Raw genomic sequence first — 26,093 nt, 5'->3', positions numbered from 1 at the left:
TATAAAGCATTTTTAATGGTATGAGACCACAAATCCAGGGTTTGGACACCTTAGAAATCACACAGATCACAAGGTATTGCTGTATGCACTATAGATCCATTTCTAAACAACTGCACCATTCTTACAATAAGTAATTACCCATAGGTTTCATCTAAATGCTAATACTCTTAATCAGCTTATCAAATTTTTACTGTTCATATGTACATGCTTTACTGATATGTTATTCTCAGTTCCCAACAATCTATATTCAAGCTGACAACATGTTATTAAAGTACTTGTCATGTAACTTCAATATTTCAGCTGGAGAAGCAAAGCCATGACTTGTTTCAAGCCACAATTTCAAGCAGTGGAAGAGATACAGCTAAGAACCAAGTCCTGCATCTTGAAATTAATGGTGTGTAATTTAATAATCCAAATTCAGCAGTTTACAATAAAACAGAAATTATTGAAAGTCATAAAATATTCTGATGGAGTTTTAACATGCTAGAGTATTACACCTAGGAATCAGATTCAGTTCTTATTTTTCCCTTTTTGGGTTATGATTTTCAAGGTAATAGGAATAAAAATGGACTTTGATTCTAATAACTGGAAGTTTAAAACATAGTCCAAATTTTAATTAAAATTTAGTATAAGTATTAAGCAGATACATAAAGCCTTTACTTCCAAAATTATATTGTATTATTACTGAATATTTGTAGAATTTCACCTGGAATGTCAAAAGCCATTTAAAAAAAAACTGTACTAAAAACATTTAAAGCATTAATAAAGCTCAGAAAGGAATAATGTCCATCAAAACCGTACTAGTTAAGAAATGCAGTTCACTAAATGGAAGTTAAAATACAAGAAAGATAAACTTGGACAAAACATTCTTTGGTGCTGTCCAGCTTTAACAGCTCATAAAGGATTTGCAGGTGAATGTAAACAGCTCCTACCAGAATCCCAACCTAATTCTGAAAGGGCTGCAGTCAGCGATATGCTGAGCCCAAAGGAATAGTCCATTGTTATTTGGTTTCTCTTAGCCCAGACTTGATACAGAACTAACACAGCCAAAATGAAATTCAATGAGCCTGACACGTAAAGATCAGGCCTGTGCTAAGTAACCAACACCGTTACTGCTGAAAGCATTTGTAAAGCAAAAGAGTATTCTTTCCTTCATGCTCTCACCAAGAAAATTTCTTGTGAGCCGGTTCTCGTTCTCGTTCCCAGAGAGATGACTGTTCAGTTTTTAAATAAATTAGTTTATCATTTTCATTTGCAGCATTCCAAGTATAGCCAGTTGAAGTGTGACCTGGAGAGCAAGGCTGATCAGTCTGATTCTTCACCAGCACAACAACTCCTTTTACTGATAAGGTAGAGGCCTGTTAAGCATAATTACAATAGTGTTTCCTCTGACAGATTTTGTGCAGTCCTTTAAAGAAAAATTCCCAACTATTTTACAATATGAAACCTATTTTGTACACTACAGTTACTGCATACACCATTGACACATGCAAGAGGAGCATGCAAATGTTTCAGCCTTGAAACAAAAATCCTAGTGGTTTCATTTTCTCTAAGTTGTACCTGGTAGTTGAAAATAAAATGTAAAATAAAACGTAATTTTTGCTATGTCATTCACAAAAGTGTTGCCAGTGAGCATGGGTTTGTGATTATCACTCACATGCACACTCAAATGGTTCTACAGAAGTGACTAAATAAAACCCATCCTTCACTAACCTGCTCTGAGTTGAGCTGTGAAGAACCATCTTGAAATATCATAGTAGTTATAAAAGCTGCTGCCTGTTCTATAGTTGCAAGGAGTTTGCATTTTTCTTCACATCCTAAACTGCTGATATCACAAGGATACTTTCCAGAAGACTTTATTTGTCCAGGGGTACAGCTGTATCTTCTTTCATGCCACATGGAGGTATTTACATGCAATTTTCTTGTTCTCTCTGAACATGATGTAGATACATTTTGCTTTCTTTTAAGAGGAATAACCATTTTGTTTTTCCCATCCTTCAGGGTGTTTCCTTCTACTGAAAGATTTCTTTCTTGATATTCCCATTTTGGGAAGCCTGAATCCTGGTAACAGCTCAGTATCTGGGTATCTTGACAGCAAAGTATTTTATCCATATGCACTGTCCTGACTATCTGACCAGCAGTTTTCTTTTCAGGGCTGACAGTTGTTTTTAATGCAGCAATTCTGGAATCATAATCCTCCTGGGAAAATCAAAAATTTTTAGCAAACCAACTATTTGGCTTATAAGGAGAAAGTAAAAATTGCACTAAGTTAGTTTAGATAAGCTTTCAAGAAAGCAAAATTCTATGAAAAACTGTTGGTACTAACAAAACAAAGCCAGTTTAGGGGAGCCACATAAACAAAAATTCAAATATGTATCAGTAGAGATTTTGTTGACATACACCATTTGCATCCACAACCACTTCTTTTTTAAGCTACTATTAGTCCAACACTAAAAATGGCAAATTAACAACCACAAGAGGCATCTAATCCAATAGCCTGTCTTCCATAGTGACAAGGTTATTATTGTCTGAAGAGGGAAGAGACCCTTCATCTTTAGCTTCAGCATTCAGAGCACTTTTCATGACAGTTTCATTTGTTATAGAACTTTTGGGAAGGGACTTTATTGACTGCTTTGGAATCAAGTATGTGAATCAACTGGATCCCTTCAAATAACTTACAGGATTGCAAGACATAAAAAATACATAAGAAAGTTGCATTGAAGTATTATTATTACATTATTATATTACATTGAAATATTAGTATTACATTCTATTCTGTTTGATCCACTATACCCAGAACAGTTTTTCCTACTCCAGATAGTCCCTGGATTCCTCCACTGCAGCATGCTACTGAACAGCATTAAGCAAGATGCTGCATGGTAGTGCTTGACTTCTACTCCTCCATCCTTACTTCCTTCAGAAATTTCCTTGCTATGCTACTGGCCCTAGTGCTTTCTTACTATTTGCTTTGCTAGTTTATTCTACAAACTCCTCAGCTGAAATAGATCCTCTGCCTTGATTTTATTTCTCTGGAATGGCAACCAGTGACCCTTCCAAGATTCCCCAAGGTAAATGTGTGTTTAACTATTTACAGATATACAGATTTGCATCTTCCCTCAACACTTTTTATGCCTCAATCACAAATAGGCCTTAGAGGAGCTGGTAAGTTTCTACTCCTGAGGCACTTGAAAAAATTATGTATTAGTGATGCATTTGCAAGCTTTTCCTCAAAGTTATTTTCACAGAATCACAGAATTTTCAAGACTGGAAGAGACCTATAAGATCATCTAGTCCAGCCGATGTTCTAACTGTTCAACTAGATCATGGCAGCAAGTGCCACATCCAGTCTTTTTTTAAATTCTTAAATTCTTCAATTTTGAACCATACCATTGTATATTTCATTTAACTTAGTCAGATGAGGCAAGTATAGAATAATACAAATTCTGCTTAGGTCACATTTTTGCATGATGACATTTTTTAGTAGTCTCCTTCATACTGCCTCTTAGCCATACTACTTTTTCCAGACACAATTTAGTATTCATTTCAAATCATCAATATTCTACTTCAAATAAATCCCTATACTACCTACAAGTGTTCTGGATTTGGAGGGCAATTCCATATAATTTCTCTTAAAAGCTTCTATCCAAAATTCCATATAATTTCTTTTAAAAGCTTCTTCAATTTTATATAGGTTTCTTGTTGAAAATTAATCATTACTTTTACCTATCTTTCAATGCTTCCAAAAGATTATAGCCTCTGTAAGAGCACCTGTCAGCAGGGAAGGTTTTGGACCTGATCTCACACAGATCAAATAAAAACAAATTTTTCTCATGAGTTCTCTAACTGTTCCACAAAGCAGTTGTCTCCTAATTTTCAGTTGGAGCACCATGCCTAAGCTTAATATTCATCAACTCCACTGGAAAGTGACTGAAATCTCTCATAATTACTGTATTTTGGTCTCATTCAGTTCATCTGCTGTCATTACCACTGCAAAAACTGAGAGCTCCTCCCTTCAAAGGAACCAGCAGGTCCTGCTGGGCTCCCTCCAGTCCCCAGCAGAGTTTTCACTGATCAAAGGCTGCTGTCCACCTCCATCCCATCTGTATTGATTGAGCAAGCCACAATGACAAAGCCAGTAAGTTTGGGGCTTTTTTATGGTTTCACAATATGCCTCAAACCAGTTCCCATATTCCCAAACCTTAGAAGTATAGAGTCAAGAGGTGAAAAAGGCTCATGAGTGCTTCAGACCATACTTCACAGGATCTACTCTACAGTAAAAGTACAATTACAAGGTAATTCTAACACTTTAAGTAAACAGGAAAAGGAAGCTAATTCAGCTTCTGCTACTACCAAAATGAATAGCAGATGTTCCAAACGAAGACAAATTATTGGATTTTTGCAATGCTAACCAAAAGGTGGGCACTATAAAGTTACCAGAAGGGGAAAAATCCTGTCACAGAAGGGCCAAATATTTAAGAGCCATAGAAAGACAACTAATTCACTCAAGTGTATTCTCCAGACAAACTGCAAATAGTTTTATCATTTAACACAGCAGAATTTAAATTAGGACACTCTAGTAATTATAGAACCAGGAATAAGCATTTCTCTTTTAAAGATTCAAAAAATATAAACAAAGGAATTTAATTATCAAGTCAGAATAATACAGCAGGAACTACAATTAACCACAGAGAGGAACAGCAGCTTCTGTGAAGAACTGACCTTCTATTAGAAATAATGGCATGGCTGGAAGTAGAGAAAATGACTCCCAGGATGTAGTTTCATAATTTATGTCAATGTAGGAAGATCTCATTAGATGCAGCAAGTCAAAATTAGAGTGTCATCTTTACAAAAAGGGGTTCCACTCCTATCCATGTGCACCCACAGCTGCATGAGTGCCTGTGAGCCAGTGTAATTTGTAGGAAACTATCTCATTCCACTCAAGGCATCAGCTTTCTGCATCTTGAGCAACCTGAATGGCATTGAAGTGTGCAACATGCACCAGAGTCAGAGTAAGGAAGGCTGTGAAATTTGCAGCTGGGATTAGTAAGCAGCATCTGCAACTCATCAATCAACTCAATGGATTTTACAAGCAAAGCCTGAGCTGGGGCTGCCACAGTTACCTGTTCCCACTCCTGCACTGGCACTCACTCCCATGCACACCAAACCAAATTCAGAGAAATTATTAAACCCAAAATTAAGGGTTCCTAATACAAAGTAATTTTCATACAAATCAGCTCACTTTATAATTGTTAAGTAACAGGAGTCTAAGAACACTTCTAAACTCCGGTGGCTGTCTGTGTCAACCTCATTTCTGATCAATCTGTCATAAAAGACCAACTTCTTGTGAAAAGGGAACAGAAGTTGGGCCCAGATTCTCAAAGGTAAATACAGACCGAGTGTAAAATAAGACAGAGGAAGTTACCTGAACTATGACTGTATAAAATCTAGCATGATAAAGCTTGTTATGAAAGAACCAATGTATAACTTCAAACCTCCTACAAAAAGACTGCTTTTATTCGTTTTCAATTTTACAAAATGCTTGCCTTTTCATTTCTCAGATGTGCATCCTTATCATCTAGTTTATTTTCCTTTGTCTTCTCTATACCTTTAAAAAAGAAGAAACAATTTACAATACAAATGAATCTGCAAGTAGCCCATATACCTTAGGTTTCATACAGGATTATATTACTGACACTTTACTAAACCTGAAAGAATTGTAAAAAAATTTCCCTTGACAACCATTTAACAAGTTAGTATCAGGTTAGTATTCATGCCTAAAAGGGCCCTGCAGGTTCCAAAACATGCATATGCAAAAGACTGCTCTGTCACCATTAAGAAAAAAATTACTTAAAATTCACTACAAAGCAGAAAAACCTCTTCCATGTATTCAGAGGAAGCATTACTATAATTCTGTAATTATGTGAATTTCCCTCTTCAAGGAAACACAACTCATTTTGTTCATAGTAAAGCTGGGGGTATGAGCACAAAGGAAAAAAAAAATCCACACTCTAGAACCTTCACACAGCTTAACTGTTTTCTTGGAATTCAGCAGCAGTATTCCACAAAACTTTTGTTCTATAAAGCATTATGTGAGTTTAGCACATCGTGTTTAACAAACTGACCATGTTTCACCTGCAGGGGATAATTTTTTCACATTGCTCATCTTGCAACAGAACAGGCATGGCAAGTGACACCATTAGGACATGCATTTTCTTTTCTGCCTTAACACTGGCCACAAGTCCCAAGAAGAGGAGAAGCAAGTGAAGGCTGGAAGGAAGGAGCCAGGGGTAACAGGCTAGCAGGAATTACCTCAGTGGGCACAGAGAGAGGATCAGGGGAAAAGAGGACTCCCCTCAAGTGCAGGTCTCCTCAGAGTTTGCAGTTAGGATTCCTTTATGTTTCAATTATCTTATTGCCCAGCCAAAAGACACCTCACAGGCAGAGTATGTGTTTTGTCTGCCCACACTGGGTACACCACCAAACTGCTGCTGTCAGCTATGAATTGGCATTACCAGCAGCAAGATACTCTCTGAAACAACAATGCTGTTCACAAATACCAAAAAAAGCAGAAGGCAACCTATTTCAATTTACTAGAACTGTTCTTAAAAACACTTGTTTGGGCAAATCAAGACCTTTGTCTACTGAAGAAAATAAGCTTATTTATGCATGTTGGTGTAAGTGAATAATCAGACATTGAGCTCCAGCTCAAACTTCTAACCTAAGCTGTTGGAACAGCCAAAATGGCACAGCTGTGTTTGTAGCTTCAAACATTTTACCTTTGTTTTCTCAACACTTTCTACAATGAGATAATAAATTAAGAATTATAGTATCTGAGTTTACATTCAGTGCTTATAATTGTTTTACAGTTAGACACTTTTCCTTGACAAATCCAATCCCCAGAGAAGATGATGAGGATTACATTTCTCTCCTCCAGCACCCAACAGTCGGTATGACAGGTACTGAAGAGATCTGCAACTTCCAGTTTCTGAATTATGGCAAAGTATCACCAGATGGCAGCAGAAACCCATCCCTGCCTCCAACTCCTCAAGGCTTGATGAAAAGATTGGAGCTCCACTGCCAGGATAACCACAGAATTTCACCAACGAGGTCAACAGTGCAGATATTTTTTCTATTTGAGCCCAATATTTACCTTCTAAAGACAAACATTTTTTCCATTAAGTAGAGTTGAAAATTTAAAAATCTCTCTATGAAATACATTCAATGCAGTCTGAAACAGGCCACTAACATCAGAGGTTTGCAGTTGTTTTTGGTTTTTTAAGAGAGGTAAACTTCTTTTTACAGACCCACACTAAAGCAATATGTATATGCATGTATGTATATATATATAATGTATGTATGTGTAGGCAATGACAAGGTTGCAAGAGAAGTAAAATATCAAACTGAGGCTCAAAAGAAATCAAATTTTCTTTAAAATCATCTGGGTTTTGGTCCCAGATGTACCATATAATGTAGCATTTTAAAATTAACTCATCCCACATTTCTTTAAATGTGTATCAGTGATTTACACAGTGAACTATTACCTTTGTCACTGCTTCACCACCAGGCTCCACTGATCCAATACTTTACTGAAAGAGGAGCCTGAACCACAATTAATATACAACAGTGGCTGCAAAAAACACAATATACACAGGAATAAATATCAGATTTAAAGCCCATTGATCAAATATTCCAGGATTTAACTCTCAGGAGGAAACAGGCAACTGAAATTAAGCAAAACTCTTAACTTTCTACTTCTTTCCAGAGCCACAATTTGACTGCCTGTGATTTGCACAGAACTGAGAATAAAACCTGCACCTTGCAAAACCTCCTTAGTGCCCACAATATTCTGGAACTGCTGAGGTACTTGTAACATTGCCTAATTTGTTCTTTCACAGGGACTTTTGTTCACTCTTCCCCCTAGAATTTCACAAGGAGCACAGTGCTAATGAATGTGTGTTTTAAGGACAGACAATGAGTCTGGAGAGCTCACAGGTCTCCTGTTAAGTTCCTAGTACCTCCAGTGATCTTTAAATATCTAGTCCAGAGCCAAGTTAATGTATGCATCTAATTTACAACACTGTAGTACTTAAGGAACAGTCTGAAATTCCCATATAATTCTGTACCACATAGGAGGAACAGAAAGAGAAAAAATTAAATTGGTGGTACCATTCCTTGCACTCACATAACATTACTGAATTTGCAAAGTCCCAGCAAGTCTCACAGTAACAGCTTAATTCCTTTTCTAAACCTGTAAACCTAAACATTTTCTTTTTCTCTATTTAAAATCAGGGACTAAAGGTTTGATACTGTTGTGTTTCAACTTTTCAACAGAAAAAAATCAGGCTAAGTTTTACTCACTCTGGTTATTTTCTCTGTTAGTCTGAGCTTCTACAGGAATAGATTGCAAAGCTGTCATAATCCTCTGAGCAATATTAGATAAAGGCACTTTAGAAATCTCACATCCTATGTACTGCTCCATTTCTAAGGTTAAACCTAAACACAGAACACACAAATTATATATCAATCAGGACCATGAGTAATCCTCACTTACATTCTGTTGAAATTAAAAACAAAATATAATGAACATGTTTAACCATTCATTCTCAGTGGAAAATTACATTTGCTGCCAGACATGCCTATCAGTACTGTATAGAAAATAAAAATATAATAATGTATAAAAACAAACTTCTTTAAAATAGTGTTTTAATACTCCAACTAAAAAATCAGCAGTCCTAAGTACAGCTAACTTGTACTGAAAGAAAATAAAATCTGACAAATAAAACAAGAAGTATGTCTGAGATACTTTCCCCCTCCCAGCATCTTTAAAGTAGTCTGTATCTAGCACATGGATACATTTACTGTCACTAGTGCTTGGATTTTATCAGGAAAGACATAGTTAACTTTCAAGTAATTGCCAAAATTAAGCCAACACAAGATTAAAGAAACAAGCAATACTATCACAATATACAGCCATTAGTTATGTGCTGTTTCAGAAAATATTTATCATAAAAGACCTCTACTTTTTAAAATTTTGTATAATTGATGCATTCAAATACTTCCATATATTAGTAACTTTAAAATAGCTACTATAGCTTGTTAATTTAAGGAACTGGTCAGTAACATTTATAGTCCCTACAAGCTTTGACCCCAGCTACTATTGTTGTAACTGTTATCCTTTTCTGCAAAGGAGCTGGTTTTCTAGCTGACCTGTCCATATTCTATAAAACCTACAAAATGCTTGGGAGAATCCCTAGGTACACCACACTCTGGAGAATCACAAGTAACAGTGTCCACACTGGTGACTTCTTGTTGTTTTACAGTTAGACCAGAAGAACATGTAAAACTTGTCACAAACACAAGAGAAATGTCCAACACTTTAAAAAATACTTCAAGGATCCAAGCTGTACAAATCAATCACTCCAGCAAAACCTGCTGTTGACTCAATTATTCCTGCACAAGTGGGTAGCAGGAGTGCTGTTACTCTGGTCTTCTCCCACTAGACCCAGCGCATGAGCAGACTGTCAAACTTCACCATCAGCAAACAATTCCTCTGCCTACACAGAAATATTTTTCTTGGCTCAAGACCACAGGTACCTTGCAACTTCTAATACTTAAAAGTGCAAACATTTGCATCTAATTCAGAGGAACACCCATCACTCTGCATTAGCACTGGCTATATCCATCTAGTTCTAATGAGAAGCATGTGAAGGAAAGGGTGAGAGGTGGAATGGCTTTGTTTTCCCCGACGTTCCAGGAGTCAGAAGCACAATCCTTCCCTGCACTCAACTCCTCCTAACTTCTATGCCTAAGAGAAACACTTCTTCCCCACACAGGGTTAAAGTGTTCCCTGCCTTCCCAAGCTGGGAAGCAGCAGGCCCAGCCTCAGGGGCAGACCAAAATGAGAACCCATCACACTAAATACAAACAAGACACCATGCTTGAGAACAGGCCTAGAAAACTCACACAGATTCACCATAAATATTCACCACACTGAACTGAATTGATAGAGTTTGGCATTTAATAATATACACAAAGTATAGCGTTAAGCAGCATGAAATCCAGACATAAAGACACCCAACCAGTAAGTTAAAAAAAAATTACACATTTAAAAATAAGTTCTAATCACATAGAAGTTAAAGGAGTGCCATCAAAAGAGTTTTAAGACTACTGTTATTGAATTTAAACAAATATACTAACCTTCATCAATATGTACAGTGCTTGAAAGCAAGCACAGCAGATCCCATCAAAATACAAAAGACTGGAAGTTATCATACTATAAAAGCCTATTTAGTTCCATTGGTACATTAGGAAGCTATATACAAATTTTATAAATGGGCTAACAATGCACATGAAAGCACAAGTATGAAAGCATCAGCACTCTGAATTGAAATGCCTATCATTATAAATTATAAGGCAAACTCAGAAGTACAAAAGATAAATTTTAAATTCTTGTTCATTGCCAAGCCACAGTAAGTATAGACTGGTTTCAATGGAGAAGATAGGCCATAAGTTAAATTAAGAGATATTGGAATGGTCTTAAAACAGATGGTCTTGGTAGTTAAAACAGATTCTGGTACATATTCCAACACATTTCTAACAAAATCAAGTCTTCTTAGAAGAACTGTAGGGGAAACAATCATGAAATATCTGTTGCCTTTGAGAACTCTCCTCTTCACTATGAGCACATTACATCCTTGCTCCAAAATCTGGAATGCCTTCTCCACATTCATTTGGCAGCTCAAAAAGTTCTTAGCAAGCAAAAAGACTCAAGGGTTCACACTCCTATTGAAGCTATGCTGCGTGCAGCAGAAATGAGCACACAGGCCAGCAGAAGAGCAGCCTGAACATACTTCTCTCAAATAACCAACAATGATTCCATGTCCAAGAGTTCTGACAAAACTGAGGTTGAATTCAGGGGGCAGAAGAAGCCATAGAGTAGCACACAGTCTCAGCTGGTAACAGTGGCAGTAAGATTCACTGCAGTGACAGGTGTCAGCCATGACAAGCTAATGCTTATTATTCCATAAACTTGTAGACAGTTTACATTAACATTTTCCTTCCTTAAGAGTACATTGCTGTTTAGACATTAAGAACTGCACTGGTTGTGAAATTCTCATTTTCCAGACCACTGGCTTTAGCCTGAGACTGCTGCTCAAGTCTCTCCACCATCTCTTTCAACTGCTCTTTATCTTTGAAAAAATGCACATACAAGTCTCTTTCCATCTGAAGCAGCTTATTGGACTCTAAAAAGCTTCTCTTTGACTTCAGATCAGCAAGCAGATCCTTAAGGAGATGATTTAGTTCTTCTAAACCCACTTCCAGTCCGTGAAACTGCTCAGTAAGTTCCTAACAAAAAGCAGAAGACAAAACTTTATTACTTTTCTATTGTTAATATACTAGCTGAACTAAAAATATGAAAGATTTTTTGCTTTGGGAAGCCATTAATTTGTAATCAAAAAATAATAACAAAAAACCAGAAACAAAGATAATAAGGGATTCCATTCAATGTATATAATTTTTGAGCTCCATGTAACAGAACTCATATCATATTATGCCAATGAATTTCCATTTACTTGTGGACTAGATGAGTTAAGACCATAAAAATCTGAAGCTGACCTAGAGACATGACTGAATGACATTTTCTATCAATTACAAGTCTTCACTGCTAGTCAAGTCTTAAAAGGGAAGAACAAAGCACAACAAAAAAGCCAAATCAATCTTACAATTAAATCATTAAATACCAGCTAAACTTTCCCAGCTGGCATTCTTGTTATAGCTCAGTATAAGCAGACTAATCATCGACTTGCACACTATTCCCTTATTAAAGGAATTACTCTCCTTGAGAAACAGTAGCAGTAGAACAAAATGCCATATTTTAAGAAGTAACTTAAATCAATAGGAAGGTATTTTATTAAATTATGTTCAATCTCTAAATACATACTGTTCCAATTACAGTCTCATTTTTAAATAAAAACTGTTCTATATGCTGTAAATTCATTTGACAGATGAATGTTAAATATATTTTTATGTAATTAACCAAGAAAGTATTATGTAACAGAAGATTTCCCTTGATGCATTTTTGAGGTATCTACAACTATTTAAAAACCCTAACAAGGTGCATTTAACAAATCCTGTTCCCATTTAAAAGATGTTCTAAGCATAATACCTGAGAGCTGTGTAGCAGGATTGTCCTACTACTGCTGTCTTTTAAAATTCTGGCATTTTTATTTTGTCCAAATGACCCACCCATGGCCAGGCTTTTAAGGGGCCAAACCATACTATTGGGGTTTTAGAGGTAACAGGGCAGAGAGCCCACATGAAATGAAAAGCTATTTAAATGAGTTTTCCAGTGACACCCTACCCAGACAAAGGATCCCCCACACCACAGACTTACAGGAATACAGGACTGCACAAGCCTCTGAAAGAAATTCAGTTAGATGCAACTGTTTGCTCAGAAACAAAAAAATTATTACCTGCCAGCATTTATAAAAATCCAGCATTAGCCAAGAACAATGTAAATGTTCAGCATCCATCATCATTATGTTAATAAATTTGTTGCTAATTAGTGGGGACAGTCTGCATGTCTAGAGCCTTCACACTATACTTTATCAGTAAAAGAACATGCCAAACAATGCAGTAATCTGAAAACAATCCTTAAGGGCTTACTGGACTCCGGAGCTGGAGCTGGTTTGTCCCACAATAGAGAGCAGCATGAAGGGCATCCACATCCCTCTCCAGGCTGGCCGAAAGCAGAGACTGCTCCTGAGCAGATGCTGCCAGCTGATCTTCTACTGTGGCACAGTCCTGCTTTAACTTCTGAGCCATCTGCTCCAGGCTTTTGTATGTCTTAAACAACTGCTGTTTTTTACTTCCTCCTTCCAGGAGCTGATACAGCCTGTAGCAAGTGAAGTTAGACACACAAATATTTTAACTTTCCTAAGCACTCTATCATCATTAGTTAAGAGAACATGTCTGTGTTGAGAATTCAAGGTAAGTTCTGCTGAGGAGGCTTTTACAACATTACTTTGTCTCCCACTGATTTCAGGATTCCATCTATATATAGCAGTGATTAATAGGAATCCAAAATATTTCAATATCAAATTAGCAGCAATGAAATATTAAAGTAACAGTTAGTAAGTACATCATGAATGCAAATAGAAGTTGACAGTGTGCTTTTGCTAACTATTTCCTGACACTTCAAGAGCTGCAAAATAAGATGGATTTTTTTTTAAGTGCTGAATGAAAGCAGACTTCAGCAGCCAATGAGAAATAAGAACAATCTCTGTAACATTTTCAAGCTTACTGAAGTATTTCCTGTTTTCTATCTCTCTATGAAGAGACTGCTAAGAAATTCTCCAATTAGTTACAAGTCATGCAAAAGACAGAATTGCACACTACAGCAGAGTGTACCCTTACACTGCATCAGGAATGGGCTCAGTAGGATTACAGACAAGTTTACATAGTCCAAGTGTTGCTACCACCTCTGCATAACAAAATCTTCAGGAGCTGATGCCCGATATAAAATCACACTGGCTTTATTAAGAGAAGGAGCTATGTTTCAGAAGTAACTGAATGTCTTTCAAGTGTCTTCTGTTTACAAAGCCTAAAAGGTTTTTAAATCTTTCAACTTGCCTGCCCTTCATCTAAAACAAAAAAAAATAGCCAGAAGCATTCAGTGATTTGGAGACTTTATAATAAACCTGAACAAAAGTGTAACAAGCTAACATAAACACACAATAGGAGTAAAATTAATGCTGTCTAATTCTTCCAGTTATTTACTGGAAGAATGCCTAACCACATCCAGCTATTACTTATCAAGTATTGAAAAAAAACCAAACACTTAAAGCACCATTGTAAAGAAGGAGGAAAAGTCTGACAGTAACACACCTATAATTATACAATATATCACATCAAAAGGTTTAGTCTTGATGGAAGAGCAGCGCTGCACACACCCTTAACTGTATCACCTGAATTTTAAGGAGACTTAATTATTTTGATGGTGAAAAACCAGACTCCTACATGGGCACCAGGACACTCAAACCAGATGGCAAATCAAGCAGTAAAATCGAGCTGAACTCATGTCACAGTCCGGAGGAGTCATTCCTCTCTCCTACCACACGGGGGGGTTTTGCCGGCCATGCACACAGCCTAGGAAATCACTGCTACTAACATCTGTATCCCTAGAGTATCAGGAGGTGGCTAGATAAGACAGGCCTGGGTCTAAACATTCTTCATGCTATGGATATTAATTAGGAATGCTTCAGCAGTATTAAAAAGACTGATAATTGAACAGTTTTTCCTCAGGCAAACCTGCAAAGAATTTCAAAGGACATGGAAGAAACAAGTTTCACATGTTGAAAGTTTCAGTTCTTGAAAATTCAAATTTCTAATTAGCTACAGCCAGTAAGTAAGAACTTGGCAGCAGGCAAGGCTTCCCTTGCCTGAGCCTTCATCTCCTCAGTATTATTTCAAAGCAAGTCCAACAGTGACTATAACACTCACCTGCAAGCCAAACCATCCTCTGGGCCAATAGTGCTCCTTGGCTTTGCCTGCTCACTCCGTTCAGCTATCACCTGCAGTCTCTGCTCTAACTTATCATTGCTTTGTTTCAGAGATTCCACCAAGTTCTCAAGCTGGCAGCTGAACTCCTGGTGTTCCTTCATCTCCATTTCACAGGCCAGCTGAATAAGTTCAAATGATGTTTTCTGTCTTATCAAATGCCTGCCTATTTTAGCTTGAATTGCAGCATAACAGTTCTGCCGAGCAATTTGGTGATTTAAGTATTCTTTCAGCACTGGTGCAGTCAGAAGTTGTGCTTTCTTCTTAAGAATGGGAAGCAGCTCTTCATTATTTACCTGAGCTATATCTTGTTTAATTGCTGAAATTTCAGCATTTAAACTAGATGTTTTAGCATCAATGTTTTCCTGTTGTCCAGTACCCTGCATAAAACAAAATATTTGTGAATTTCTTCATGGTTCCCGCCAAGCCACATCCCAAACATTTCTTCAGTTCATATAAAATTCATGTATTTATGTTACATTTAGCTACAAAATTAAATGAAAACTCCACAAGTAGTTTTACAGAATTTTACAAAATAATGCAAATACAGATGAACAAAGTAGATAATAAATATAATTTCTTTTTATCACAGGGTCAGGAAACAGTTTATTGTGTTAAAAACAAAAGAGCTGCATTTTACCTTGCACCTGTTTCAAGCATGCCTAACTGAAATCTCACAAGCAAACATAATTTTTTATATTCAGTCAGATATCAACACTGCTGGCAAAATCAATCTTTTCCAAATTACCCTAATCAATCAAGTCCTGTATACTAGTCATCCATAAATGAAAATATGCAAACTGACATGATGCCTCAAGTTATTCCATGCCTGGCATAAGCAAACACTTTTCCTTTTATTATGATTTCCTCACAAATTCCACTAACCACATCTGCCTGTCACTCACTCGTTGAAAGACTCCTGGAGCTTCAACTCTCAGATCCATTTATTTGGTACAAATACTCGAGTTGCCAGAGTGAGTGAACTAAAACTTTATAAGCTTAAGCTAAGCAATATAGACAGGAATACATTTATCATATTGGCTCCCTGATACCACAAAACTGCAACCAAAGCTAAGATTCTGTTTACTGTGCAAAGAGCCAGTTCTAATTTGAAAATTCAAAGTTAAACTAATCTAGAAAGGTACTATAGATTCTAGGATTTTAAAGGTAGTAATGCTGAAAAGTAGAATTAAAGGTAGTCTACCACACTGAAGAACTTCTAACTATGGAAACTAAAGATATTTCACAAGAGCAGTTTTGTGAGCAAGACTAAAACTTCACAAAAGTGCAATTTCACTACATAAAAATGATTGAAATAACAGTAACTCAGCAATTCCTTTCACTAGACCCAGTGGAACTGGCCTGTCTGTTTAAAACTCCAGCATCTTCTGTCACCTTTTTACCTTACCTTGCCCAAGGACTGCAGCAGGCTCTCTGCACACTTGATAGCTGAATTCAGGCCCTCCTCTTGAGCCTGCAGCTGAATGAGCTGGTTCTGAGCACAAATATATGCTGCCTGGAGCCTGGTTATCTCTTGCCTCTCTTCACACATTTCATTGGCCTCATCAAAAGGGACTTGCTTGATAAAATCTTCAAGTTGAAAGATGTCTTCATGTGAATTTTCAGCACATTTAGGCATACCTTCATAAAAAATCTTTTTTAAGTGTGAAGTGCGTGCCGCAGTGCTTTGTTCTTCCACAGACAAATATCTGTCCAAAGAAATTTGGGAAAAAAACAGTGCATGTGCACCTGACCCTCGTTCTGAACCTGAAGCAGTGAAGAAAGAGGCAAATTCCTTCACTGCAGCTATAAGAGACTGCAGTTTATTGTCAAGCTTATTATGTGCTGCAGTAAACACTTCCAGTCCTTCGTTCCGTTCCTTCCGTGCTTCCTCCTGTCTGCCTTGGTATGTCCGTAACAAGTGTCTGTTTGTAGCAATCAGCTGCTGGAGCTTAGTATACCGATGGATTTGAAGGGTTTTTAACTTCTGAAGCGTCTGAAGTTCATCCTCTAATTTCTTCACTTCCTCCTCGTCCTCCTCTTGGCTGCTGTTCATTGAATCTGTGGGCCCCAAGGTTTTAAGGACTTCATCCAGTGCATTTCCTTCCAAAACATCCCTACCACGCTGGAGAAGATCATCAAAATCTTGCAGTTTTTCTTCAGATATCACATTCTGCACATTTATGTTTCCACAAAACCACTCCAAAATTGATTTTTCTTCTGGAGACTCAAACATCCAGTCAAAATCTTCTCCATTAAGCTCATCAGCCTTTGGATATCCAATTTTTTTAACAGTTTCCACAAAATCCTTTCCATAGCTCATGATGAAAATATTTTTGTAAGTAGAAAAGATCCAAATACATGAAAAAATCTGAGGTATTATTCCAGCTTTAATTTTTTTGCCATTTAAAATGAATATTCAGTATTTTAATAAAAAGAGTCTGTACAGGAAAAAGGAAGTGTCAGATCACAAAAAAAAAACAACCAAAACCAAACCAAAAAACCTTGAAGGTAGTTTTGGATTAAAGCGGCTATTCAGAGACTTGACATCAATTTTAATTTCAGATATCTTAATATATTTTGTTGGTCAAATCAGGACATATTTTTGTATCAATTACACCCCAGATCATTGCAAGCAGCTATGTTTTTCCTTAATTCACATAAGCTTATTATGGAAACAGTAGAGTATCATTAATTTAAAAGCAACAGGTGTCAATACTGAGCAATTCATTGGCCTGCAAAAGTGATTTTACTTACATGGTTTTCTGCATATTCATTTAAAAAAAACACCCACAATTATTTTAACTATTCCAAAATGACCAGGGTTTTCAGTTTGTTCTAAAAACAAAACTACAGTGATGTCACACAGCATTTCAAGACCTTGGCTATAAGGGTTTTTTACCTCAACAGCAAGCAGAATCTTGTCTTCTAAAACTTTGTTTTAAAGTTTCCTCTGAAAATGGAACAAGAAATGCTTTAATATATAAATACCTCAACATAAAACTGCAGATTTTTTTATCAATTATAAAAAATTTAAATTAAAATAAGTGTAAAAATACCCTTGTGAAAACGGTCACAACTTACATGAAAAGGAAGTTTGCAGCTTTTCTGTTTCCTAGCAGACAAGTACTCAGCTTTGGAATCCTAAAGTGCGTAACAGACAGCAAAGGATACAGGATAAGTTATCAACAGCCAGGAGGCCTTGCCTGCAATACTCCAGGAACACTAAGGGACTTTTTTTAGTTTGATACTACCTAATACTTTGTTTCTGAAATATACATTGCCACTGAGAAGCCCACTCTGCCAGCCTGGAGAGCTGAACAAGTAAAGCCATTCCTCTAAAACTCCCCATGTGTCCGACTTAGCTCAGAGACCGCAGATGACACAGAATGTTGCGAGAATTCCGTGCCACAGGGCAGCGCCCCAAGCGTCCTCTGCCCTCCGTGCTTAAAAGGGCTGTCCTCAAAACTCATAAATATGGGTGCCAAGTGGATGCTGCCACAATCTTTTCAGTGGAGCCCACTGACAAGGAGTAATGGCTGTAAACTAAAACACAAGGAGTTTGACTTTAACATGAGTTCGGACTTTACATTGAGGGTGGCAGGGCACTGGAACAGGCTGCCTGGAGAGGTCGTGAACTCTCCCTCCCTGGAGACATTCCAAAACAACGCGGGCGCGTTCCTGGGTAACCTGCTCCAGGTGACCCTGCAGCAGGGCTCGACTGGGTGGTCTCCAAAGGTCCCTTTCAACCTTACCGATTCTGTGATTCTGTGCAAGGGCGGACCCCCACACAGTCCTGAGCGCGGCACGCTGGGCCACTGCGGCACTGCCAGTGCCATCAAACACCACAAACAAGAGCTCGGGAGCCCTGACGGAGCCGCCGCGATGCCCGGCCCCGCGCGGGCCGCACAAGCGGAGCCCTCAGGGCCACGTCCCGCCCCGGGGCAGCCGCGGCCTCCGGCCACACAGGGACCCCGGCCGGGGGGGAGGTCGGAGGGGAGCGGGGGCGCGTGGCGGCGGCTGATCCCGCCCCGCCGGCAGCGAGTCCCGAGCCCGCAGCACCGCTCCATACTCACCCCGGAGCTCTGCTCCGCCGCAGCGGCGGCTCGAGGGGAGGGGAGCGAAATGTCGGGAAAGCTGAAGGGAGCCTCAGGGAGGGCTAAGGGAAAGCAGCGGGAAGGCGGAAGGGAGGCTAAGGGAGGGCTGGAAGGAGGCTCAGGGAGGGTGAGGGGCGGCGGCGGGAAGGCCGAGGGAGGGGCGGGAGAAGACGCGGGAAAGGCTGAGGGGAGGTTCAGGGAAGCGCCCGCAGCTCGAACCGCCCGCCGCGCGCGCGGCGTTCCCGCCCCGCTGCCCCCACCGCGCTTGCGCGCGCCCCCACTCCGCCCACGGGGTCTCCCGCGCGCGCGCGCAGCTTTCCGCCTCGCGCGCGGCCCGCTCACGGTGACGTCATGTGGGCGGGGCTCCAACGGCCGGGCCGTGCTTCCCTTCAGGGCGCTCGGCTGGGGCGGGAGCGCTCGGTCCGGTCCCTCAGTCCCCTCGGGCCCGGCCCTTCCGCTCTTCGCGGCCCTTGCTCGCTGATTTCCCTGCCCAGCACACGGAAACGGGAGGATGGGGCAGACCTGAGCGCAGTTGATGTCGTCCAGCTTTGACCGCTGTGCCCTTCAGCTTCCTTGAAGCCCAGACATGGCTAGCGGCGGGCACTTCAGCATCCGTACCCAGTGTTGCTGTGTTGCTGGTTTTCACCCCTGCGTAGCTCTTTGGCTGGTAATTCATGGGCTTAGTGTCCCTGGATTTGCCTGGAGCCTTTTTGAACATGCTGACGCATAACTTCACAAGGCAACATCCAGAACATCATTAAGTGCTGCTTGAAAAGGCACTTTCCTAATTGTTTTGTAGCTCTCTCTAAAACCCATCAAATGATTCCTGGTATTCACATTTCAGGATTTGGTCACTGCCACTTCTGCATGTATCTTACCCGTGGTATTCATGACAATTTACAAACCCCCAGAGCATTTTCTTTCAGCTTTTTTCTCTCCAATTTGGAGAGTCCCAAAATTTGGCCTCTGTAGGGGCAGTGCTCCATTCCCCACATTGTTCCAGTGCTCCATTCCCCACATTGTTCCAGTGCTCCATTCCCCTCATTGTTCCAGTGCTCCATTCCCCTCATTGTTCCCATCATCTTCCTCTGAACCTTCCACAGCATCGCTATGCCTTGCTCAGGGTGCAGAGACCAGACTGCTCAGAGTCCTCAGGGCACGGGTGTACCAAGGTTTCCTGTGGAATCCTCATTCCCAGTGCCTTCCTTACAAAGCTCCCTGTTTTCCTGGCTTTTTGGCTGCTGCTGCCCGTGAGGTTGCCAGAATGCTCTGGCCACAGATTGTGGCACCTCTGCATTGCAAAGACTGGCTCTCCAACAAACGTCATGTAAACTTGTCACTAACACTCTGAGCATCCTTTCTCAGCCACTCCTCGAGTTTAGCTGTCTTCACTTCCTCTTTACATTTCTCATGCCACGTTTTCCTGGGCTTCCCCATGTGCCTTGCAACAGCCTCCTTAAAGTTCTCATTGAGTCATACCAGGAGGGGAGGTTTTTGCCATGTTTTTCTATTTATGTCAGACATTTTACCTTGGCTTCTAGAACTGTATTTTTAAGCCTTATGGATGTTTGCAGGCTCCTTGGTTTGGAACTAGTCATTTAGGGTTTTTTTGGCATTTTTCCCCATTTTTGCATAAGTCATTTTCTTAAAATTGAGTATCTGTTTGCTTTAGTTGTCTTGCATTCATTTTAGTGTTAAGTTTAATTATATTGTGGTTGCTACTATTGAGCAGCTCACCCACTAATAGCTCTTGAATTAGATCCTCTGCACTGTTGAAGACTAAATTCAGAATGGCATTTCTTTTTGTTGTGGTTCATAGGGCAAGTTATTCTAAAAAGAAATAATTTATTGTATCCAGAAATGTTATCTCTACATTTCACCCTGATGAAGCATTGACCCAGTCCATATGTGGGTGGTTGAGCCCTCCCACTACTTGTCCTAAATGTCCAGCTTCTCTAATCTCACTTAATGCAATTGTTGAAATGAACCAACACAGGGAAATGAGCAACCTTGTAGCTTAGCACAGCTAAGGCAAGCTCATGTTAGGCTTTTTTGATCAAAATCGGCACCTGTATCACTTGCAAAGTACAGAATGTTGGTTTCTGGTATACTGTGGCCTGTGCAAGACATTTTTAGACTAAACCCTGACCTGGCAGTGAGTTCTCATGGGCAAAAAGAGCTGTAGTGTTGAATTCCTCCCCATCAGATTACAGTCTGATCTGCAGCTGCAGTTTAGGCTGGCTGAACTTTCAAATCATCTTGCAGATAGAGTGCATTGTGTCTGTCCAACAGGGAAGGAACAAAAGCATTCACCAGCTTATTTCATAATGCCCTGCTGTTTCAGTTCAGTCAGTTACTTGCACCAAAATGAACTTCTCCTACAGTGGTATTTTGCAGACTTGTGCTTCACAGTGTTGTGGTTTGGGGTTTTGGTTTGGTTTTATTTTATAAGTATCAGTGTAATTCATGTAAAAAATGCCTGTGTAAAAGCAAATTTTAAACACCTAGAAAAAATCCTAAAATTCTGCTGTCCAAAGGCAGCTCTGCCAATGAAGTCCACAAGCACATCTGATAAAAGTTTGCCTGTCTATTGTCTATCATATTGTCTGCCTGGATTGCTGCAACTGATGCCTTCAGTTCCCTGTGTGGCTGCTTCCTCTCCCTCCTTCCAGACTCACACAGCTATGATGTCCCACCTCCTTTGTGGCCTTTCCCAAACCTATGTCCCCATCTGTTCACCTGGGGATGCAGCACTAATTTCATTCTGGAGCAGGTTTGGAGCCATGTCCGTGCTGGCCAGTGGCCACCTCTTGAAAACAGGCAAGAGCTCAATTTGGCCATGTTCAATGCAGGAAATCATTTATTTTTCTTTCTACCCAGACATGGAATTTCCATGTAAGTTTTCATCATGGATTATTAATTGCAGGCTCCATTCTATCTCTGCTTTGTCGAATTTGGTGAAAATTAGCCAGAAGGTTCAGAAGTTATCAAGAAAAGGAGGAGGGGAACAGATGGACAAAAGAAGAGTTGACAGACAGCATGATCTCATAATCCCTGCTGGCATAGGAATTCAGGCTAGAATTGAAATATTTTAGGTCAGAACACTGTGCACTTAAAATTCTCATTTTGAAAGAACTAGCCTCTGAAGAGAAACAAATTTTCATCTGTTAGACCATCCATCAGCTCTTAGGGCAGAGATTAAACATACAAACATATCATCACATATCATCAGAATTTCTAACAGCCCCTTTCCCCACCCAACCTCAGACCCGTGTACTTCAGCATTTGCTTTTGCTGCTCCTTTTGGGTCAAGATTGTTTTCCTCTGATTCATCTTTTTTTTTTTGGTTGTGTTCTGTCAAAACATAATTAAGGATTACCTTACCCTTTTTTTCCATTCTAGGAGCAGTTGTTTTGCATCTGTTTCCTAGAACTGGAGAGGCTGCTTAGATAGCATATTGCCTTTACATGCCATTTTATGGTGAATTCCAGCAGATTAGGGCATAAACATTTCTGGAAAGATGTCTGCAAGCTCTGCAGTATTCCATCCTTACCATGTTCTGTTTGTTCCACTGCAAAATATGACATCATTGTGCCTGACACCTCAGAGAGGAGCTCTCAGTTCCCCATCGTCTGAGGCTGTCACAGCAGCCAAGGAGTGCAGTGCCACCACAGGCATTGCACTAAACCCTCCCACTGGGATACATCTGTCAGATGAAAAACTCAACCTCGTTTGCTTGCTACTGCTTTAGGGGTTTGCTTTGGTTGTGGTTTGGTTTTGAGGGGGAAAAAAAATCAACACAGAGGAGGCAAGGAAATAGGCTTTTAGCTGGTGAACTGCAACTGTACAGCTTTTTGATTTTACATCACACTGTACTCTGCTCACAGCAGCAGGATTGCAAAGGTCCCTGCTGCAGATTGTTGGAACAACAATTATTCTTTAGAAACACCCTGTCCTAAGATGTAATTCATTGCTTTAAGCAAAATTGTATTCTTGATTAAGCACAACTTTAAAGTGCCATGTGAACTTCTATTATAACAAAGTCAGAAGACAAGAATTTGGCACCAGCTTGCTTTCTTTGCCAAGTGCATGGATCTTCTCTCCAGAGGAATGGTAGATTTCATTCTGAGACCTTGTATTCCCAGAAAAGCAGGTCAGAGTGATTAGTGTCCTTCAGCTTTGTTGGATTCAGTACTGTAAATATACAAGAAGCTCCTACACATTCAGGCTACCACTCCTAATGTATTTAAACATATAATGCACAAAGGGATATGTCCTTTTCCTAGAAAATTGTTTGTTTACTCTCCTGACCCTGTTTTGAATGAAAACCCTAATTTTGATCCTGAGAGGCCAGGCAAGCCTCTGGATGTTTAGTGTTAAATTTGAAACATCCATTATTAGCAAAATGAGGAAACTTATTTTTCTTTCAAACAAATGGTATGATGTGACAAATATCATAAGCAGAGCTGTACAGATCATAAACTGTACAGGATTTACAAAAATAGTGCCACCACATTTATAATATTATTTTTTTAATTCTTGTGCTGAGAAAACTGGTGCTGTCACAAAGTACAGCACTGCTAAAATCTTTTTACAGCTATTTTTTTCTGTTGGAGATTAATTTATAAAAAGTTATTAAGTGCTAGGTTGTATTTTATATTTATTTTGTGATGTTAATTGCAAAGAAAACTGTGATAGAAAAATTAGTTTACTACGCTTTGCCCATGAGTATCTTACTGATTCAGCAGCTCAGCTTATTCAAATCAAATATAAATGTATGAACTAGCTACTGGCCATGATTTCAATGTAAAACTACTATTTCTGTATTTTTAAGGTACCACTGTATTTAGTACCACCATGTGTGACAAACTGAAACACAAACCAGGCGATGTCACACACTGCAGCTGAGAGAAAACAATGTAATTTACAGAAGGATTTCAGCTTTGTCCTTCCTCTCATCTCTCATCAGCTAAAATGCTTGTTTTTGTCTGGCTGCACATCACTTGTGATGTGACTTTCATATTTGACAAAATAAACATGCAGAACTTGTAGGCTGTCTTTTAATGCTTTTTTCCCTGTCTTGTACCGAGCTGAAATTATTTCAAGTATAATTACTTAGAACAGACACTAATGCATTTCAATTTGCACTTTGCAAACAGGTTAGTTTGTCTTCAGAAATGTAACAGTGGAAATTTATACAGCACCCATGGTTAGAGACAAATAAGATTAATGACTGTTGGGGTTTCAATGGGCCAGTGTGTGTAAAAGAAGTCTAAGCAGCACCCCAATCTTCATACCATGCTATTAATTTGAATTGCTAAAACTCAGCGAGCTCCTTATGAAATAGCTGACATGAAATAAGCTGACATGTAAAGATTTGCAGTATGTAAAGAACTGCAAAGAGAAGAAACACAAAGCACAAAAAACAAGTGATGAAAGTTTAAAAAAAACCTGAGTAACACAACAAAAAGGTATAAAAATTTGTATTTATATCATGACGAGATAATGATACAACACAATACTCCGTGTGCTACAGAACGTAGCAAGCGCCATGTACGTGTGTACAATGAATCTGTATAGTACAGTCAAATGCATCTCACAGACTATGAACCATTCCTTTGGCTCTGGGACCCAGAGGCTCTGGCACAGAACCCCCCACTAACACCTTTAGGTAACAATTGTACCAGTAAGCAGCAGAAGGCTCAGTCAGTGCTTCACCTGCACCAAAATTTCATCATAAACATCCCTCCTGCACAGACCCTTCCAATGCCATAAATCCTGTGGAACCACAGTTTATGCCTCTCGTGCAAAATGAAAGAAAGGAATTGTGAACTTGGGGCACCTTCACTCTGCTTTGCCAAGAGTCAGGCCTCTGTCTGGCCGTGTCTCCCCAGGAATCCTTTCCTGGGCTTATTTACAATACTTCAGCCAGAGAGAACAGCCAAGGTGACCAAATGGTCTTTTCTGTTTCATGTACCCCCTGCATTTTAATTCTGGGTAGCTACAGAACACACTTGGATGTTTTCTTTACAGCTACCAATTAACAACAGTGCATTTAGACAGTCACTTAAGCAAATTAGCTCATTTCATTGCTGGCAAAATTAATTTCTGATGTGTTTGCTCCATTAGTATTTGTAGGGAGTACAGCTCTTCCTTAAAGGGTTCCTAAAGGGTCTCAATTATTCTTCCATCAATTTTGGAAAGTGTAAGTTAATGGATTAAATAGGATTAAACATCAGCACTGTTACTGGCTCATACCACACACAACTGATGGCCTCTACTCTTTAAAAAACAAATTTAACAGATTTATGAAAGAGTAATTTGTTTTGAAGACATTCCTTTATCAGCAGCATCATAAAATTAAATGTATAAAATTAATATTACTTAATTAAAAGCTGTGATGATGTGGTTCTTTTCAAAAATGTGTTTCTTTCCACATGGCTGATCCGCAAGGATGAAAAATTTCACCACTAATTGCCAGTCTGCCAAAAAGTTAGCAAAATGGTGAAATAATCACTTGTTCAGGAGGAGAGACTGCTGTAAGTACCTCCAGGAAAAGCAGAAGTACCCACCCAGAGCAGGTTTGTCGGCAGACCCCACACTTGTAACTTCACCTCTTTCTGTTGCCCAGTTCTCCTCTTTTGGTATTTTAAGTTCACCCACTGAAATGGGTTATGCAAAGTGCACAGTCAGGTGCTCAGAAAACCGGTATTTGTCACTGTAACTTATTTGTAGATCAATGAGTAACTTTTTTTCTAGTCTATAATTATATGCATGTGGTATAGTTGAACCCATACTCATCCATGTCAAAAATATAACACCATTGAAGTCAGTCTTAATTCTGTAAGTTAGAACAAGTTAAATGTGTTAGATTTTATGTCATTTTTTTCAACTCCAAATCTTATACTAATAAATTAGGATTGAAACACATCTATAAACAGCACATGGAAAACTGTCATTCTCATGGATTTTTGGGAGGCTTTTTTATTTCTGTTTTAACCTGCTAAAACTCACTCTGAACCAAGTTTGTTCTTTGCAGAAGACAATACAGGATCCAGTCTCTGGTTAATAATGTGTTGCAGAGCTTCTACTGCCAAACCTGCTCTATTCAGAAGATAAATAAATCAGCTGCAATGGGCCTGGCACGGTACAAACTGGGCAGAGAGAGGATGGATGCGAAGGAGGATTCATCCTCTGAATTGCAGCAGAGAATATGCACAGAAAGAACTAACAATTTGAGGCTGGTTTTTTTTGTGCCTCCCCGTGGTGATGCCAGAGTGCAGGCAGGGAGCTGGGGGAAGCACTAATCCCGGAGCAGCGCAGAGGCGTGCATCCTCTGACACCTGCGTGCTGCAAGGGAAAGCCCTTCCTTTCTTCTCCCCCAGGAAACAGGCCAAACCTCAGCGTCTCCAGAAAAAGAACTTTGCGATGACTTCA

The 26,093-nt window shown here is 39.3% G+C and overlaps 2 protein-coding genes across 3 annotated transcripts in view; both read right to left on the bottom strand.

The window, feature by feature from the left end:
* Nucleotides 1–8,634, bottom strand: part of POLN (DNA polymerase nu) — an 87,797-nt gene extending 79,163 nt beyond the window's left edge. The window contains exons 1-5 of the mRNA XM_058025191.1: nucleotides 8,619–8,634; nucleotides 8,359–8,493; nucleotides 5,544–5,605; nucleotides 1,714–2,199; nucleotides 1,165–1,358 (exon numbers count right to left, since the gene is read on the bottom strand). Coding sequence (XP_057881174.1) covers nucleotides 1,165–1,358; nucleotides 1,714–2,199; nucleotides 5,544–5,605; nucleotides 8,359–8,493; nucleotides 8,619–8,634 — 893 coding nt within the window. The remainder of the gene's footprint in view (nucleotides 1–1,164; nucleotides 1,359–1,713; nucleotides 2,200–5,543; nucleotides 5,606–8,358; nucleotides 8,494–8,618) is intronic.
* Nucleotides 8,635–10,015: 1,381 nt separating this feature from the next.
* On the bottom strand, nucleotides 10,016–18,825 carry HAUS3 (HAUS augmin like complex subunit 3). Of its 2 annotated transcripts, none has more exons than XM_058024412.1 (7): nucleotides 18,636–18,825; nucleotides 17,644–17,703; nucleotides 17,462–17,512; nucleotides 15,968–17,000; nucleotides 14,503–14,939; nucleotides 12,667–12,895; nucleotides 10,016–11,346 (listed from the first exon to the last, which is right to left on the bottom strand). In XM_058024412.1, the coding sequence occupies exons 4-7, from the start codon at nucleotides 16,880–16,882 to the stop codon at nucleotides 11,080–11,082; spliced, it is 1,848 nt and encodes a 615-aa protein (XP_057880395.1). In that variant the 5' UTR covers nucleotides 16,883–17,000; nucleotides 17,462–17,512; nucleotides 17,644–17,703; nucleotides 18,636–18,825; the 3' UTR covers nucleotides 10,016–11,079. The 2 variants fall into 2 exon arrangements, with proteins under 2 accessions (XP_057880395.1, XP_057880396.1); XM_058024413.1 differs by having other exon boundaries at nucleotides 15,968–16,684.
* Nucleotides 18,826–26,093: the final 7,268 nt, after the last annotated feature.

The sequence above is a fragment of the Melospiza georgiana genome, chromosome 5 (assembly GCF_028018845.1).
Source record: "Melospiza georgiana isolate bMelGeo1 chromosome 5, bMelGeo1.pri, whole genome shotgun sequence".
Taxonomy (NCBI): Eukaryota; Metazoa; Chordata; class Aves; order Passeriformes; family Passerellidae; genus Melospiza; species Melospiza georgiana.
Note: the sequence above shows the minus strand (reverse complement) of the source record. Positions and strands in the feature narration are given on the sequence as shown.

Excerpts from the sequence above, each read along its gene's own strand:
- HAUS3 (XM_058024412.1), bottom strand. The coding sequence starts at position 16,882 with ATGAGCTATGGAAAGGATTTTGTGGAAACTGTTAAAAAAATTGGATAT. Across the intron at positions 12,896-14,502 it reads GAGGATGGTTTGGCTTGCAG|GCTGTATCAGCTCCTGGAAG; the intron begins GTGAGTGTTATA and ends CACTTGCTACAG. Across the intron at positions 11,347-12,666 it reads AGCTCCAGCTCCGGAGTCCA|GAACTTACTGAGCAGTTTCA; the intron begins GTAAGCCCTTAA and ends GCTTTTTGTTAG.